The sequence below is a fragment of the Lutra lutra genome, chromosome 2 (assembly GCF_902655055.1).
Source record: "Lutra lutra chromosome 2, mLutLut1.2, whole genome shotgun sequence".
Lineage (NCBI taxonomy): Eukaryota > Metazoa > Chordata > Mammalia > Carnivora > Mustelidae > Lutra > Lutra lutra.
Genome location: NC_062279.1, coordinates 94,486,933 through 94,505,134, shown reverse-complemented (window position 1 = coordinate 94,505,134; position 18,202 = coordinate 94,486,933). Strand labels below are relative to the sequence as shown.

The following is an 18,202-nucleotide window of genomic DNA, read 5'->3' as shown; positions in this document are numbered from 1 at the left end:
GTTCAGAAATAAACCCTTATTTTTATGGTCAATTGATTTTCAGTGAAGGTGCCAAGGCTATGAAATGGGTGAAAGAATACTATTTCCACGAAATAGTGCTAGACAAATTGTATACTCCCATGCCAAAATATTGCCTCATGCCTCATTCAAATACCAACACAAATTGCTCCTAAATCTAAGTATAAAAGCTCAACACATAAATTTTTAAGAGTAAAAAAGAAAAAAAAAAAAAGCACTGACCTTAGATTATTCAGAGAGATCTTAGATAAATTACCAAAAGCAAGTTACTTAGAAGAAAACGACTGTTAAACTGGACTTCAGCAAATAGGAATTTGCACTTCAAAAGGTACCATTAAGAAAAGGGAAAAAAAGACTTGTGGGAAATATTTGCAAATCATATAGCTGATAAAAATAATTTGTCAAGAGTATACAAAGAATATTTAAAGTTTAATAAGAAGTTGAAAATGTAATTAAATTCACATAAGATTTGGACATAAATACTTCATTAAAGAATATAATAGATATCCAATAAGCACAGGAAAAGATACTCAATATCATTAATCATCAGAAAAATATAAATTAAAACCCTAATTAGATACCACTTCATATGTCTCACAAAATTGACAAGGATGTGAAGAAACTGAAACCCTCATACACTGCTACTGGGAATGTAAAACTGAGTAGTCATTTTGGAAAACAGTTATGCAGTTACTTAAGAAGTTAAACATTGATTTACCATATGGCTAAACAATTCCCCTTCCTTCCTAGGTATCTACCCAAGAAAAATATTTTGAACTGAAAATTTCTGTCCCTCCAAAATTTGAATATTGAACCCCTGAACTCCTCCATGTGGTAGCCTTTTGAGACTGGACCTCTACGGAAGCAGTTATGGTTAAATGAGGTCAGAGTGGAGCCCCAATCCAAAAGGATGTGTCCTTTTATTTTTTTATTTTATTTTATTTTTTTAAAGATTTTATTTATTTATTTGACAGAGAGAAATCACAAGTAGGCAGAGAGGCAGGCAGAGAGAGAGGAGGAAGCAGGCTCCCTGCTGAGCAGAAAGCCCGATGTGGGGCTTGAACCCAGGACCTGGGATCATGACCTGAGCCGAAGGCAGCGGCTTAACCCACTGAGCCACCCAGGCGCCCCGGATGTGTCCTTTTAAGAAGAGATGCCAGAGACCTTCTACTTTCTTTTCCATGCACACACAAAGAAGAGATCATGTGAGCATACAGTGAGAAGGCAATTGTCTGCAACCCAAAGGGAAAGTTTTCAACACGAATCGTGCTGAACCTTCACACTGGTGTCCAGAACTGTGAGAAAAATAATTTCTGTTGTTGAAGCCACCTAGTCCTTGTAAATTGTTACGGCAGCCTGAGTAGACAAGACACACAATGAAATATGTATATTTCATTTTGTATTTTGGTCTTGTATACACACACACACACACACATGCGCTTTTTTTTTTTTTTGCATGTACACATGCGCTAACTTTTAAATAAATATCCATAGCAGCATTTTTTATAACAGTAAAAAAGTGGAAGCAATTCAAAATCCGTGAGATTTTGAATGGAAAAACAAAATGTGACACATCTCTATGATGGAATACCATTCATCATTAGAAGAAACATATTCTTAGTACATAGTACAACCTGGATAAACATAATAAACTCACTCTCAGTGAAAGATGTCAGACACAAAAGACTACATATTGTCTAAATAACCAGAAAAAGTAAAGCTATAGAAACAGATTTGTGACTGCCTGGGAGTGCTGCGGGAATGGGGTCTGACTGATTGCAAAGGGCATGAGGAATTTTATTGGTGACGGAAATATTCTAAAGACTAGATTTTGACAATGGCTGCATAAGTCTGTAAATTTACTACTAATAATTGAATTGTATATTTAAAATAGGTAGGTTTTATAACATTTAAATTATACCTTAAGAGGGACAGCTGTTGCAGGAGGAAGAGAAGGGGCAGCAGTGGCAGCAGCAGAGCAGCAAAAACAAAAACAGCCACCCTGTGTGGGAAGGAATAAAAGGGGAGTATCTGGGTCTACAACAGCGGATATCCTCACTAGGGTAGCAGGTGCAGTGGGATATCTGTTTCATTTAGTGAGATGTTCAGAGAGGTATGCATAATTGTCATACTAAGGCTTAACCTGCTGGAACAATGACAACCAAAACAGGGGTGGGCTTTAAATATGATAGAGGTGAGCTTCTCCCCATAGCAGTCCACCCCAAGGCAGCTCTAGTCTACAGGAGAGCCAGGGTCCTTCTATCTTGTTGCTCAGAAACCCTCTAGTGTATTGTCTCTATCTGCATGGTCAAAGCTGGGTCATAGTCACATCCATGTTCCAAGTCACTGAGAGTAGTGTGGAGTGTTAGTCCAGGGCAAGTAGCTTATCTTTACATTGGAAATGATTTGCAAATTGTCCATACTTTCACTCACATTCCACTGGCCTTCCATTTAACTGCAAGGAAAAGTGGGAAATGTAGTCCTATCTGGAGGGCCCATGGACCCAGCTAAATCTGTGCTACCGTGGAAGAGAAGAATCTATTTTAAACAATTTAATACAGTGGGTGAGAAGAGTTTATTCATATTATGATAACAGATAATAACAATAATCCACAATAAATTGTTGATAGTGAAGAGAAAAAGCTTAAGTAACTAGCAGGTACACTGACTCTCTTCTCAAGCTTGATGACAGGCTTTGTACACACAAGGGAATATCAGATAGGCTGCAAGTGTAGTGTGTGGAAACCGGTGCCTGAACATCAATGCTAGGGCTGAAATTTAAATAAAGGACTTCAATTTATGAAACAGATTTACAAAAACGAAGACATAATTGACTGCACGTACTGGCAGGATAACTTGATGACTCCAGATACTCACAGATATAAGGTATTTACACAGTTAATGGATATCAGGTATTCATGTGGCCCTGAGAGGACAGAAGAATTCCAGTGACTAATAGTACTAACAGAAGTTGTTGCACACTTGGCTTTCCCCAGAGAGTGACCCCACTTGTTCCCTTTCATCTTTCCAGTGTCTGCTCATGTCATCTCAGAAAGCTGTTTTCCTGATCATTCTCTTTAAAATGACACCCCACCTTCAGCATCTCTGTACTACTTATGCTGCTTCATATTTTTTTAATTTTCCATACCAACTCTTCAACCTGAAATTGTATATATTACTTGTCCCCTCAACTAGAATATGCATTCCAAGAAAGCAGGACAGCTGTGTATTTATTACTATACCATGGGTTCTTGGAGTAATTCCTGACTCATACTAGACACTCAATAAATTCTTGCTGAATTAATTGAGTGAATACCCAGATTAGCAACATGGTAAGGTTTCAATAAATCTGAGATGATGCTAAATTACCTCAAATGGACTGCTATATTTAGTATCAAATAGGGGTCACACTGAACATGCAGGGGAAAAACAAGTATTCCCTGCAATGAGTGAAGAAGGAAAAGCAAAGTAGAGAACTAACATTAATATTCCTCAAATTCCTGTAACAACTTCACCTTTACTGAATATTGAAGATGTTGTAACTTATTGTACCTTATATCATGATGTTTATATCCACGTTAAAATTATTTGTATCCGTTACTTGCTAAACATAAGATTCTTGAAGCTAGAAACCACACTGATTCATCTTGGTGTCTCTTTCAATACTTTAGTATTTTGCAAATTATGAGCTCCCAATATCTACTTAGATGAAAGAATAAATGAGTCCATGATTAACAAACATGGATGCTGATTTGCACAGATTGCAGAACACTTCTTTATTCAGATAAACAAGTTTCACTGGCCACTTGTGAATAATCAAACTAATAAAAATGCTTTTAACTTAAAATATTAACTATCTCACTTAAAGCAAATAAAAAGATCATAATCCCAGACTGTGCATATGAGAGAACTTCAACACATATCATTATTCTTCACCTACTTCTGTCCAACTCAGTTAGGAAACAATCAATGTTCTCATGTCAGAGCACAGTGACATGGCACAAAGTTATTGCACACAATGCTAAATGTGTAGTAAAAGTCCTTTGAGGACACTAGTTAATGCACATGCATAACACTTTTTTATATTATAAAACTTGGGTGCTTATCTCTTTCTTTAAAATGAAAAACAATTACTCTTTTGTAGATGTTAATTATTTTTAAAATACTACTTGCTCTGAAAACAGTGAAGTTTCATGCCTCTGAAGAAGCATCTTTGAGCTCAAACCATTTTTAGTACATATGCTACATTTTAAAAGAAATTCTAGGAAGTTGCTCTATGAAGCCTAATGTCTCTATTAATGTCTTATTAGTGTTTAATTTTACTTGCTGAGTAATGATTTTCTCCATGCTGAGTTGAATAATCTACACTTGTTTTGGAAACAGGTGACCTTGAAGCTGGGAACATGATAATGACCTTGACAGAAAAGTTAACATTTCTGTCCTTTTGGCCTGATGTTTCCATTTCCAGTGCACCCTCACCCCCAGATCACATTTTTCACAGTCGCGAAGATGTTTTTTGAACATGCCTACTTCTTTGCTCAAATCTTTTTTCTCTTTTCAGACAGAAAACATGGCTTACTCTTTTCCTCTTTTATTTCTTCTTTACCTTCTCCTTCAATTCACCATACCTTGTTGTAAATCATCTCATTTTCTACTGAACTTGCTATTTTGCATGGAACTACTATCTGATAATTATGTTATCTATGCACATATATTTAATCTTCATTAGTAGTTTAAAGTTCCTTGAAAATGCAGAATGGCTCTAAGTTACCTCTATATTCTTTACTAATTCAACTGTAGTATCATGTACTGGGATGCTGAATAACGTTAGCTGGATGAAGGAATCGAAGATCTTATAAAGCTTGTCATGCTTTTGTGGAACTTTCCTTCTTTTCCTTCTATTCTGTGGCTTGCTATTTGACCACTAACCATTTATTAGTATCTATTAAACCATGGGTCTGGAAAATAAAAAGAGATAACATACAAAACAGTTCTTTTGGAACTTGTTAGTTTCTCCTTATTACTCTTTATAAGTTACCAGAAAACAAAAACCTTTGGCTGTGCAATTTGTCCAACAATAAAGTATATTTTGTTTTGGTTTTCCCCCTACCAACTTAATAAACAGTCTAAATTTCATAATAAAGCAAAGAACAGATAAAAGAAAGGAATAAGGGAAATTTTCTCTATAGAAAATGGAGTAAGATATTCAAGAATTTGTAAACAACCAATTCACCAAATGCCTTAATCGTCGTAGAGGATTTTCAAACAGAGACATTTTAATATCTATAATTGGGACATTAGTTTCATAAAGTTGTTCCATATAATTTTAAGTTAAAATAACCATGTTTCTTTAAAGAGCAGTCTTTCAACTATGCGGTGGCGTGGCTATTTGGTTATCAGTCCTGTTTGTGGTCAAACCTAGTGTCTTTCTGAAGGGAAATTGCCAGTGAACACCCCTCACATCAAGTCAGCCTTTGTTGCACTGTTAAAATACTTGTTGACATGAAGATTTCAGCTCATAAAGGACAGAAGTTAAAGGTCTGTGTGAGGAATTCTAGGTTTCATAATATGATGTATATGGCATTAAATCTAGTAATACATTCCAACAGATCATAGCACTTCCCGATTGGACTGGACAAATCATCAAATCATTAAGAATGAGCTAAAATTAGCTTTTCTATACAGGGAGCACAGTGTAGTGGTTAATAATAATAGCAGTTTTGAAATAGGATAATTGGAGAAGGGTTTATTTTTTGAAAGGGTGAATGACACAGGTGTGGGTGGAGTGTAGCAAGAAAATGAGGACTAGCACAACAAGAATTCAGAGCTAGTAGCAGTGAAGTGGTAACCCGTCCTGGTCCGAAGGGTAGAGAGGAGAAGAATTTGTGGGTTTCTGAATGAAAGTGATGTAGAACAGCTGCCGTTAGAAAAGCATGACTTTTGTTTAAGGTACACAGCCAACCCAACATGACTTCAAACAGGAAACAGAAAATAAATACCTTGACCTCATTGTCCTTCCTACGTTAACATACCTGAAACTCCCAAATAAAAGACTTCAACAGAAACCAGGGTGTTCTAGGCACTATTCTAAAGGCTTCAAGTATGACAAGTTACCCAACCTAGCTGCACCTCAGTTTCCTCACCCGTAAATGCTAGTAAGAATAGTAACTACTTTTTAGTTTACAAGCAGTATAAAGATTAGGAAGAAAAAAAATGAAGCAGCAGTTTTAACAGCCTATGGAATACAGTAAGGAAATGTTACTTGTTATTAGTGGATTTTACATAGGGGGCTATTTTGTCAGAACGTGCAGCAAATATAAAAGCCACAAAATGATTCTTTCCAAGTTTTAGATATTAATATATCTCTCTACATTACTCTGTATTATCAGACCAGGAAAACTGAGTAAAATTCTTTCTTTAATTTGTTTAATTTAATTTCATTTTCCTTACAATAACATTTACATGAAAGGCCCAAATGTTGCCATAACTATATTCAAAATTAGAATTACAGAAATGTGAATTTCAAATCCAAGAAAGATCCAGGAATGACATCTCCATACCCAGATGTCCGTGAACCTTCAGGATACAGCAGTCTTTCCTTGGGAACATAGTTCACTGCCAAAGGGAAAAACTAAAGCAGATTTGGGTAAAAAAAAAAAAAAACAAAAAAAAACAAAAAACTCATGAGTGGTATGTTACCCAAAAAATAATGACTTTGATGATGAAAATAAATATTTGTAAAGCAACAGATTAAAAACTTGAGAATTCAAAAATAATCTCATGCCTCAAACATAGAAAGCCCATGCCTCTGAATGGTTTTCCCATATGCAATAGCCAGGCCTGCTACTTGCTCTTTGCATTACTGGATACTCTGCAACCTCAAATCTTGACTTCTATGTTACTTTTTTGTATCTTCCATAATCTATCAAAAATAAATTCCTGGTTTTAAATCACACACACACACAAACACCACATACCCTACCCTTTATTTTCTTTCATATTATTATTTACTTTCCTTTATATCATTCTTTTCCACTAAAAAATTTATTTATTTGCTTGCTTAGCTCTTTTTGTATATCTTTCTTATTGGATTATAAATTCCTTGGGTGGCTCAGTGAAATTTGTCTCACTCATTTATATAAACTCCTCACCCAGTGCACAAACAGTATATAAATCATCTTACACATAAGTGAACAATTATGTTTTTAATTTTTGAAACAATAATGAATCGTACTCAGTAATTCCGTTTTCTGACAGTTTGTCCACCCTTCCCATATTTAAACTTTAACCGATTTCCAAAGAAAGGATGCTAAAACTGATGGTCCATTCTGTGTTCTCATGGAGCCCTGGCATGAAGTTTTGGATAATGAATGATGGTGGCCTGACATCAAATCCTCCTTGTTCCATTTTAACAAACATAGTATATAAAAATTTAAAATTAAAAAAAAAATTGCCCCTTGAAAGGCATGAATCAATATTGAAAGAATGACCTAAAGAACAAAGTGTCTGGTAAATTTACTATATATAGTGATACATCATATATAGATGGCATACATAGATATGACTTATGGTGTATATGTTTCATATACTCATATGTACATGTATGTGTATATATAGAAATATAAACATAGACATAGTAGGTTAATATGGAGAGAAATCTCCTTTAAATGGGCAAAGCACTTAGAAATTCAAAACAGAATAAAAAGAAGAAATCACTAATTCCAAATAATAAAGGTTATTGACAAGTCAATGTAACAGAATGAAAACAGGTTTGGAAGAAGGTAGTTTGAAGCTGATATGTCAGTTTCTTATTATTTCACCATTAAGAATGTGTCTTTATTTTTTAAATCCCCTAGTTACTAGTTACTTTCTATTTCTATTTGAATAATATGAATAAGTACTCAGGACTATCTCAAAGTATTATTTATCTTTTATAAGTGTTAATTCAAAAGCAAAGTACAAAAATTATTACTGAATATTTAAGGTCATTCTATTCAGTCTCTGTAATAGTATTGTTTTTGACTTGGAGTTACAGAACTTTTTTTCTCAAAAATAATATATTTTAAGAAAACATTTTCCACTTTGGAACATATTTTCATTTATAGTAGACAGGTTAAGTCTTTTTTTTTTATTTTCTATGTTTTAAGTTTTTTTAATATATTTGAAAGTATATTTTACGGAATGAGTTTAGCCAATCTTACCATCATATTGTATTATTCTATCAAAGACCAAAAAGCAAATATGTCTTGAAATGACACATGAATTCCTGAAAAACAACATGATATCATGTATCATTGAAGAAGAACAGTACTGAGAATTCAAAGAAACCAATGACCAAGTTTTTAAAGTTAATATTTGTCCATGTATAGTTGAAATGAAAATGTGCAGGACATAGAAAGATAACCTTTTAAACAATCATTTTAGAAATAAACTCAAAATACCAGAGATGATGCATCTCTCAAAGCATAAAGCTTTCCTTGAATTCATGTCTATATCCGACCTTCTTCTATTGCTCTTCTACAACATCATGTCTCTCTACAACCATTTAGTTATGACTCAGTGCCTTATTTACTTCACTGATTGTATTCAGCCCACACAAATCATCAGAAAGCTTTAATTTGGTCTCCACAGGCTTTCTTTAGTTCCCAGAAATGGTAACAAGGTATTTTAAATCCTCTCAACCCTAAGTACACATTTTGCAACATCACTACTATTTGCCAAATAAATTACACTACAAGTATAATTTTCATCTTCCTCTGCTGACTAGCAGAACTAGCCCAGGAAGCAGGGGGGTAGGGGGAGAGCAGAGGCATTTAATTTCTATATTTTTACAACCCCAGCATTCAGCATCTTGATAAGGAGAGACTCAACTGGGAGTAAAAAAAGATGCTAACCAGGCAGATAATAAGGTTACTCTAATCAGTGGTATCCATGGGTACCACCAATATATATGCTAGAAGGTGTCTGGGAAGGTAAGGCCAGGGAGCAATAGAATTTACTGACAGACACATGCGATGGTACTAAATCATCATATACTCCACTATTAACATGTTTTTAGATTAGAAGAGAAACCTACATATGATAATTACAACCCCATAAAATCATCATATAATAATCACATAGTCATAGTAATCCCAGGGAGTATGTATTTAGCCCAATTCTACATATGAAGAAACTGAAGTTCAGAGACATTAGGTGTGCTTAGGATCCCAAAGATAACAAGAGATGGAGCAAAATTCAAATAAAAGTAGATTTATTGAATTCCATGACACACACACTTTATTTCCATGTTTTTTTTTCCCCCAAGAAAAACAAATGGGATCAAATTTAAGACATATACTCAGTGAAATGTAGATATGCTAAGTGCATACAATACAATATTGAGAATCAAGCATTAAAAGGGCATTGAATGAGGAGTTTAGAAAGAGCACTATAGTGGCAAGGAAAAGGAGCCATACAGGTCAGGACCTAATACATGGCAATAAAGGTCAGCCTAACCATGGAAGACTACAGGGCAGCCAGTGGAGAGCACAATCTTTTGCTGAGTAATAGCTCAAGGCTGAATGCTTACAAGCACCCAAAAAGTACTTGATTCATTCTCTTCTTTTCCCAGAATATGCAATTTCCTAGTGTACATTGGTTTTGTGTATGTTCCTTTCAAAAGGAGTGTTTCAGTGATATTTCTTTTGAAAATTACAAGGTAATTGAACAAAATATTGCATGATTACTAAAAGACCACACATAGTTCGTTTCCCATAAACCTCACATAACACTTGCCAAGGACATGCAAAAATAGGTGTTAAATATTAAAATAATTAAAAACCAGGTCTTTTTTTGTTCTAAATTTAAGTAAGTAGATTGTAACATTTGAAACACTGATAGCAGTAATACAGGTAATAGTTTAAAAATTCTGCATATAGTAAAGTCATCTTTATTGTGAACTTAAACTATTTTTATGACTACACAATGGACTCTCATAACAACTATAGGATGTAGGTAAGTGTGGTTTTTAATCTAATAAACCATGTATTCAGAGGTACTTTAAGACAGATAGGTGAATATTTTACCAAGTCAGTATCATAAAAGACCGATTAAAAACTGAATTATGCTGCCATAAGCACGCTGAAAAGGCTGAATGAGAAGAAAGTGGTCTGCTATTACCATGTGAAAAATACTTAGTAGGAAGAAAGAACACTTAGCCAACAACAAAAGAATAAATCTTTACTCTGCTAAACACAGCTTACATAGAAAGCTGTTAAAGCTTCTTCTAAATAAAACAAGATCCAGAGTATCACATATTGCTAAAATATATATTTTATGAGGTAACTTACACAAGAGTACACAATTGTAGATATGGAGGTAAAAGACTTCAAAGCAAAAAGGCTATAAAATTATGATATAGAGGTCTATAACATCTGAATTTCAATCTATCCACAGTATCAGAGACTTGTTACTTTAACAGCATAATACTGAATTAGATAAGGGAAAGGTTTACTGATACAGGAGCACAATAATAAATCATAGAAAACAAAGATTAAGCCGTACAATTTGTATCTTCATTAACTTCGTTAAGTTAGAAAACAATGCATTACCTTAAGAAAGATACTCACGCTCTTTTCCGAAAAGTAAATATTTTTTAAAAGGTAAAATATCTTGTTCCTTTTTACAATTAACATCATTAAAAAGATAAGTTACAGGTAGAAGGCATAATGACTGGTCATGCTCTAAACATCCACAGCCCTTCCCAAGTACATTTTTAAAGCTTCCTGCAGTTATAACGCTGTGTCCTATATTTCCTTTGTAATCTCCTATTATGGCTGGCCCAATCTTGGAACACTACTAGGCATTTAAAAAGTACTTGGATAAATTGATTTTACTGAGTACTCTTGAAATTAGATTCCAAACATATTTTAATTCTTCTTGACGGGCAATTCTTCAATGAAAAGGGTTACTGAGATGCTTAAAAGAATGCATGCTGCTCTTGTCCCTAACAGATAGAGAATTCGTTATACTTTAATCTACATTGATGGTGGGTACTAAAGATGACACAAGAGGAAGATTCTGATTCCAGATCTTATTGGCCAGTCCTTAGAATACGGCAGGTAGAAAGAAGTGATCCTGGGGTTGACAGTGGATTGCTAAATATCCCAGATTCATGGAGGGAAGAAGACTGTCCAGCCAGCCACTGAATGGACATCCAAAATCCCTCCTTTTGTGTGGGTCTTTGGAAATGATCAGTCAACTGCAGTAGCTCTTCCTTCCACCCCTTCGCACAAATGGCTGGGCACCAGTTACACTTAGCACTGGGCCTAGAGACTGGGATTCAAAGCACAACACTTGCTTTGATGTGGGAAGGAAAGGTGGAATGAAAAAAAAATGAATAAGTAAATGACTGAATGAGCAGAATTATACTTGCATGATGTTCGGGTTTTATTTCTTGGCCCCCTGGACCCACCAATCCTCAAATTCAGTTTATTGTCAGGCAACTGAGAAAGTAAGCTGGAATTGAGCTATCAAAATTGGTCCAAGAAAACACAGGCTGAAGAGCCATACACACTGCAGTCCTATCCTAGAAAAGTTGCAGAATCCAATCTAAACATTTCCAAATTAGCAGACTTTTATCACAGAAAAGATGTCCTATTAAAGCTGAGAGGAATATAAATTATGAGACTAAGCCCTTCAATAAAGCATCATATAGAACAACCACATAAATCATTCTTTTACATTTACATACTCTTTGAACAAGACTACTCAGATTTAGCCTATGGCACCAGAAATATTCACAGAGAATAGCAGTGTGTTCTGGAGAAGTGCATACTCCTAGTTAGACTTTCTTACAATTCTTTGGCTCCACTGTTGTCCCGGTATCTCTTTTACATACATGATATAGATGCATGTGTCTTTTATTTATAACTATAAGGAAATAAGACAAATTCCATAAGCTATAAATAAAAGCAACCACATTATTTTACACTTAATTTTATTTTGGAAGATATATGAGGCAAATCTAACTGAAACCATCACTGTATTAAAGTAATATGATTATTTTTTACAAAAAACTTTTGGGAGCAAACAATATTCATGTTGGATATACAAAGGAGTAATTTGAAGGTGGACCAGGTGGAAACTCAGATGATGAACAGTCTTAACCATTACTGTTTTTAAATTAAAAAGTTTTTATAACTATATTATTTATGGTTTGTGATAAAGTATAAGTAAGAATAATTACAATAGGTGCCACTTTTTCTTTCAAATAGTATCATTTGTGACTCTATAGCATAATTCTGTCCTTAAACTTTTCTTACTATGCATTTCACCTTTAGGTGTTTTTCTAGTAAGAACAAATATTTTAAAAGGTTTTAACTGTATTTTGCCATTCAATATCAATACATGGTGCTTTACAGCATTCCTGATATATCCAATGAATGCAAGAGTTATGCACAAATTCTTATTACCGTGTACAACTTCCTATGTGAACATTTTTATAAATGAACTCCCCTTATTTTCCCCTGACCTTGTTTTCTTGGAAATCCCCACCCCTCATGGACCAAAGTGGTGTCAGCCTCAACTAGAAGCCAACAATATAAACAATTGCTATTGCTTTCAGTAGAGAAAATCAGTGTCTTTCACACCACACACTTGTTCATCTATGTTTTATCCAGTTTATAGATGACACAGAGACAACAATCCATAAGAGAGGAGTAAGAAGAGTAATCTGGTAACAGCTGCACTGATCCAGGTCAACTAAATCTGCAAGAGATTGTGTCTAGATCGTGGTGATAGTAATGAGTTCTTTACATTGTGGTGAATGGTTGGATGAGATGGCAGGACCAAGAACAGGTGTCATATACCCTCTTAATTTATTTTTGAAGTAGGCTACCAAAAAACTAGGAGGCAACTTCAGCAAGTTCAGTTTTGTCTAAAGAGTAAGTAAATAATTATTTCTAGAATGCTAAATTTCTAAATCTGGAAATGCATTCTATGGAGTCATGAAACGTTCTATCTATAGAGATGAAACTAATCTTAAAAATATATCATGTTTGATTTTTTTTTCATTATTTATAAATGAGAAAAACAAGGATGAAGGAGCAAGAGTGATTTGTGTAATCAACTGGTGTTGATCAACTAGATTGGAAGATTTCTACTATTCCATGCTATCTAAAACCCATGAACTTTAGTATCAAAACATATAAATCTGCTACAATTTTCTATTCTCTAGAATACTTATGGAAGTCCTAGAATGCAGTGTGTGTTCCCTCTCATGTCCGTATGGTTAACAGATGTAGCAAGGATGTAGCAAGGAAAGTAGGCCAGTGGTCTGAAGGTCATGGCTTAGTTCTTTCTCTTGCTACACACTTGTACTGTGTAGGAGAATAACTTAACCACTCTGCTCTCAATTACTTCATCTATATAGGAAAAACATTCAACTAGTTTTATATAATTGTCCACCTCTGCCATTTTCAAGATTTTCAAAAATAACCCATGTGATTCCTGCCTACCATGACAAAAATAATCCTGAGTTAATTGTTTGCCTCCAGTTAACACTCTACAACTCAAAGGACAAAATATGAATAAGAGCTTATCAACAAATACATTCAAAAGGAAGGAAAAATAATTGCTAAAATAGGTTGTTTAATTCCAGATTACTTCTCTAAAAGCAGGAATTTATTTTCTACTGTTCATTTACCTAAAAGTGCTGAGATTAATGTTACAGGCTAATTGTAAAGATAAGAGATATAATCACTGATCTTGAGAAAGGATTATTGATCCTATGTTATCACCAAGATATCTTCTTCTATAAACTCACTGTAAAAATAATTATTAAATATTATTATTAAAAATAATTATTACTATGTAAAACTCACTGTAACCAAAGCCACAAAGGTGCATTTTAATAGCACCAATATTCTAATACTATTTAAGTGTTCATAGGCTGTTTATTTTTAAATCCTTCTCCCGTTAAATGCTGATAGTAGAAAGATAAAGTAAACAAAAAAATTAAATTTTTAAAAATAAAAATCAGCTCTTAAATATGACTGGTTGGAAGAAATTCTAACAATAAAATAAGTTGAGGATTTCGGATTGTTAGATTTCTTCTTTATTATTACCCAATCCCTATATCCTTGATGGTGATGTTTGTTCAAGGATCAGACTTCCAAATTCAAACAAATTAAAAAAAAAATGCAAAACCATGAATTTCTTACAAGTTCATCACTAGTGGTAATGTGTAAATGACCAGCAGTAAACATATCATTGAATCTGTTGTCCTTCTTTAGAATGTAAAAAAACAAAATAAGCTGATTTAAGACCTTCTGGGTTATAGATTTTAATGGTATTGCAGCAAAGATAGGATCATAGAAAAATTGGCCATCCTTGATGGCACAAGGAGGTTTTCTCCTAAATTACTTTCTCAAAACATTTTAGAAAATACCCAAATTATTTCTTGTTCTTTTTTAATTGAATATTTTACTTTTTTTTAGACCAATTACAGAAAGAGCTCTAGAATTATTTTTATTTTTAAAATTAGCCAACATCTTTCTTTATATTGAATGTGGAAACATATTAGCTCCAGGGCTTCCTAGAACTTATTTCAGGTTCATTACCCAGAGCAGCCTATCAAAATAACTGGTCCAGAACATCCTGTTAGTATCAGAAACTATCAGACAAACTGTCAAGCTCTTTCTTCTTTCTTGACAAATATCTAGTGGTCTCTGTCTCTGAAACTTAAAACTTATTTCCTTTCTCAATTTGCTTTCAGTGCCACAAGTTCTTTCAAGGAACAGTAGTTCTTTTTGAGAGATATTTTTGCTTCCGGAATTGAGCTGACAGCAGAAAGGCTACACAAAGCAATATGTGAACAGATTAATTGTGGTATTTTAAAAATTTTTTGCTTTTCAAATTGTAGTCTAAAGAAGGTGTGATGGACATATTTTTCAGACTTTGTAATTCCCCTCTACCCATTGTGTTGTCTTCATTTCCTTATTGCCACACTTTTGAAAGTGCATTTTTAAAAGGAATGGATATTTTAGCATGTCTTCAAAGTTAACTTACAGTTATTAATATGTAATCAGAGGAAAACCACAAAAATAAATCTGTCCTCATTTTTTTCCTGTACTCATTCCAGTCATTAAAACTAAGAGTTGAATAAGTAATGTTCTTTTACATTATTGGGCTTTCCTCATATTCTACTTTATTATTTTGCATATTGCTTTATGAATTATAATATTAATTTAGACTGTTTTTAAATGTTTCAATAGAAAATTTGCCAATGTACAGTTATGCAGATCCCAAATTCCCATAACAATTCTGATTTTAAAATATAAATAACTAGATGTTTTTATTAAACTTTTTAAATTGGTATGTACTTAGTAGCATTAAAATTCTCTATTAATATAAACACCATACTTTTTGCAAAAACATCTTTCACTAAAACACTTCTATTTATTTCATTAAAATAATATTTCTTCACTCCATCAAATTATTAAGAAGGAAAATCTATTAGCTCACTAATCATTCTACCTGTTCTCTTACTGACACAAGTAAACATAAATAAGCTTCAATAAGTAGCCAATGTTATTGGTCAAAAGCATATTCCAATAAAGGTTACCTGTACATCATGCAGATGCAACATTAGATGAAAAGCATTTTCATCTTTATGTTTTCAAAAATATTTATATTTATTTCCCTTACCCTTTCAATATTTGTCTTTAAAACTTTCCTGCCAAACTTTAGTACTTTAATATCTTGTCCATCTTTTCTTCTGCCAAATCTTCTTTAAATTTTTTGATGAAACAAGCGCTTCATTTGACTAAATTTTGTATTTTAATCTTTAGTCTAAATATATTGTCACAATAAAACATAACCAAGATTAGCAGAAAATAGTTTCATGAACAATGAGCGCTTTGCCAATCAAAAGGCTATTTCATTAGAATAATATCGTCAAAAATAAAATTTGATTACTCTTATACCCTTCAATCAAAACTTTCATTCATAAAAATGATCATTCCAATATAATAAAAAAATTTGTATTTATATGATTGGTACCTATGAAAAATGTTAATTCACTCAAATATAAAGAGAGAATGAAGGCAAATGCTTTTAATATTTGGCATATTATGTTAGGATGCCAGTGTAAAATCTTTGATTTGCATGTAGTGCCTACAGGTTTTCTTTCTACCAATGCATTTGTTATGAATACACTGAAATATGTCATCACATGTTGTAAGAACACTCAAGGTGGCCCTTATCTCAAAAAAGTCAAAGCTAAACATTTAGATAGAAAGTCACAGTTTTAAGGAATGTTTAATTTACACTACAGTCCTAAAATATTATAAAGCTTTTCCTGTAAATTTTTACATTCATTTTCACATATACTTCAATTAAAACAACTTTCCACACTCTGCCCTTTCAGAAGTGGAGTTCAGGATCAACATCTATCACAAAACAGCACTGTTGAAGTAAAGCAATGCAGTAAAGACGCAAAAATGATATCCAGGCTGATGGCTTTTACAAATCTAATTCTATTGCCATTTGAATTGAACCAAAATACAAATAAAATAAAAACTGGACTGCTGATCGACCTTACCTTCTTGAACGGCTTGAAAAGGATTGCTTCCATCAACAAAAGTCACCGAAAATGTGATTTTCTCAGTCTGTAAAATCTCCTCATTCTGGTTGAGGTCACCAACTGCTGTGCGAAACACCTCATCATCCTTTTTGGCAGATTCATCAAAAATTGCTCCTAGAAAGAAGTGAGTGTTGCCATTAAACAATAACATAAATATTCTGTCTTGCTCTCTGGAAATATGCCAAAGAGACTTATATATTTGAAAAATGTATACTTTCCCTTAAAGCATGCACTTTATTTATTACTGAAGAACACTGTACTGGAAGCAGTGTGATAGCTAGGTAGGCATGTGGTTACTTCTTCCAAATGGAAATGAGGAATAGTACATCACACAATGATTTCAGGAAGAGCTTTAGTAAGACAATATAATCAGTCCAAAAATCTTCTGCAGAACGAAGTAGCTAACACATTAGACATCTCCTATCATAATATCTTTAGGAGTTCATAGTCTGAGGAATAGTTTTCTGAATAATAGGAGATAAAATCAGGAAACTTTCTGAGATCCATTCACACAGTGTGCAGGGATCAGACTTCTATTGTGATCTTAATTTATTTTTCATTATTCTTTTTACTTCCTTCTTTTCTTTTTACCTTGAACAAGGGTTTCAGTATATTTAATGGTAGTAAATTCAATTAACATTTATAGAAAATTTAGGCACATACAAACCTCTGAGCAGAGGTAATTTAAGAAGTAATTTCTGAAGAATTAACAAAAATCCTGGTGGATATTATGGCCTTTTTCACTCACATACAATAATAATGATGATAAGAGTTATGGCTAACTTATGTCTGGTTGATTGCCTGTCAGCAGGGTGTAGCTTAAACATACCAGTGCTAGGAGTAAACTGATTTCAAATTCTGACTGAAGCTTGTTAAGTTTTAAGGAATGTTTAATTTACACTACAGTCCTAAAATATTATAAAGCTTTTCCTGTAAATTTTTACATTATGACCTTGAACATGGGATTCAAATTCTAAACCCCACATTCATCATTTGTAAAATCTAATAATAATCTGTAAGGGTTATTAACTGCTTTAAGTTTATCCATGTAAAATGTAAATAAATTGTGCTAACTACATAGTACATTTTCAAATAAACACTGGTGTTTTCTTATTTTTAAATACTGTAATATGACATTTTACATTAATATTTCCCATATTGCAGAACCTCATTCAATCCTTAAGATAATTATGTGATACACATACTACTACATACACATACAGTTATGAAAATTGAGTTTCAGTGCAAAGAATATGCCAAAGGAATAAGGGCCAGGGTCCTTGACTCCAGTGTCTTTGTTCTAAATCACTATGGTATACTCCATTTCAGGACTAGACCCATAAGAAATAAATATATTTTTATGAGGGTCCTGACTCAGATCTGGGAGAGTCTTTCCCATCTGGCCACACATGCCTTATTTGTGTTCATTCTGATTCTGCTAGTTCTAAGCAGAACACATTTTTAAATTATTTATTTTTAAATTATAAACACAAGGTCAGTGTATTTTTTTGCCTTTTTGAGTGAACCAAATGAATTTGCTCCTGCCAAAAAACGACA

General features: G+C 33.4%; 1 protein-coding gene across 1 annotated transcript in view; it reads right to left on the bottom strand.

Annotated features, from left to right (window-relative positions):
- The window catches only part of GRID2 (glutamate ionotropic receptor delta type subunit 2), a 1,463,802-nt gene that overhangs the window by 1,146,231 nt on the left and 299,369 nt on the right, over nt 1-18,202 (bottom strand). Inside the window, 1 exon segment of the mRNA XM_047717994.1 lies at nt 16,604-16,759. Within this exon segment, the coding sequence (XP_047573950.1) occupies nt 16,604-16,759 (156 nt within the window).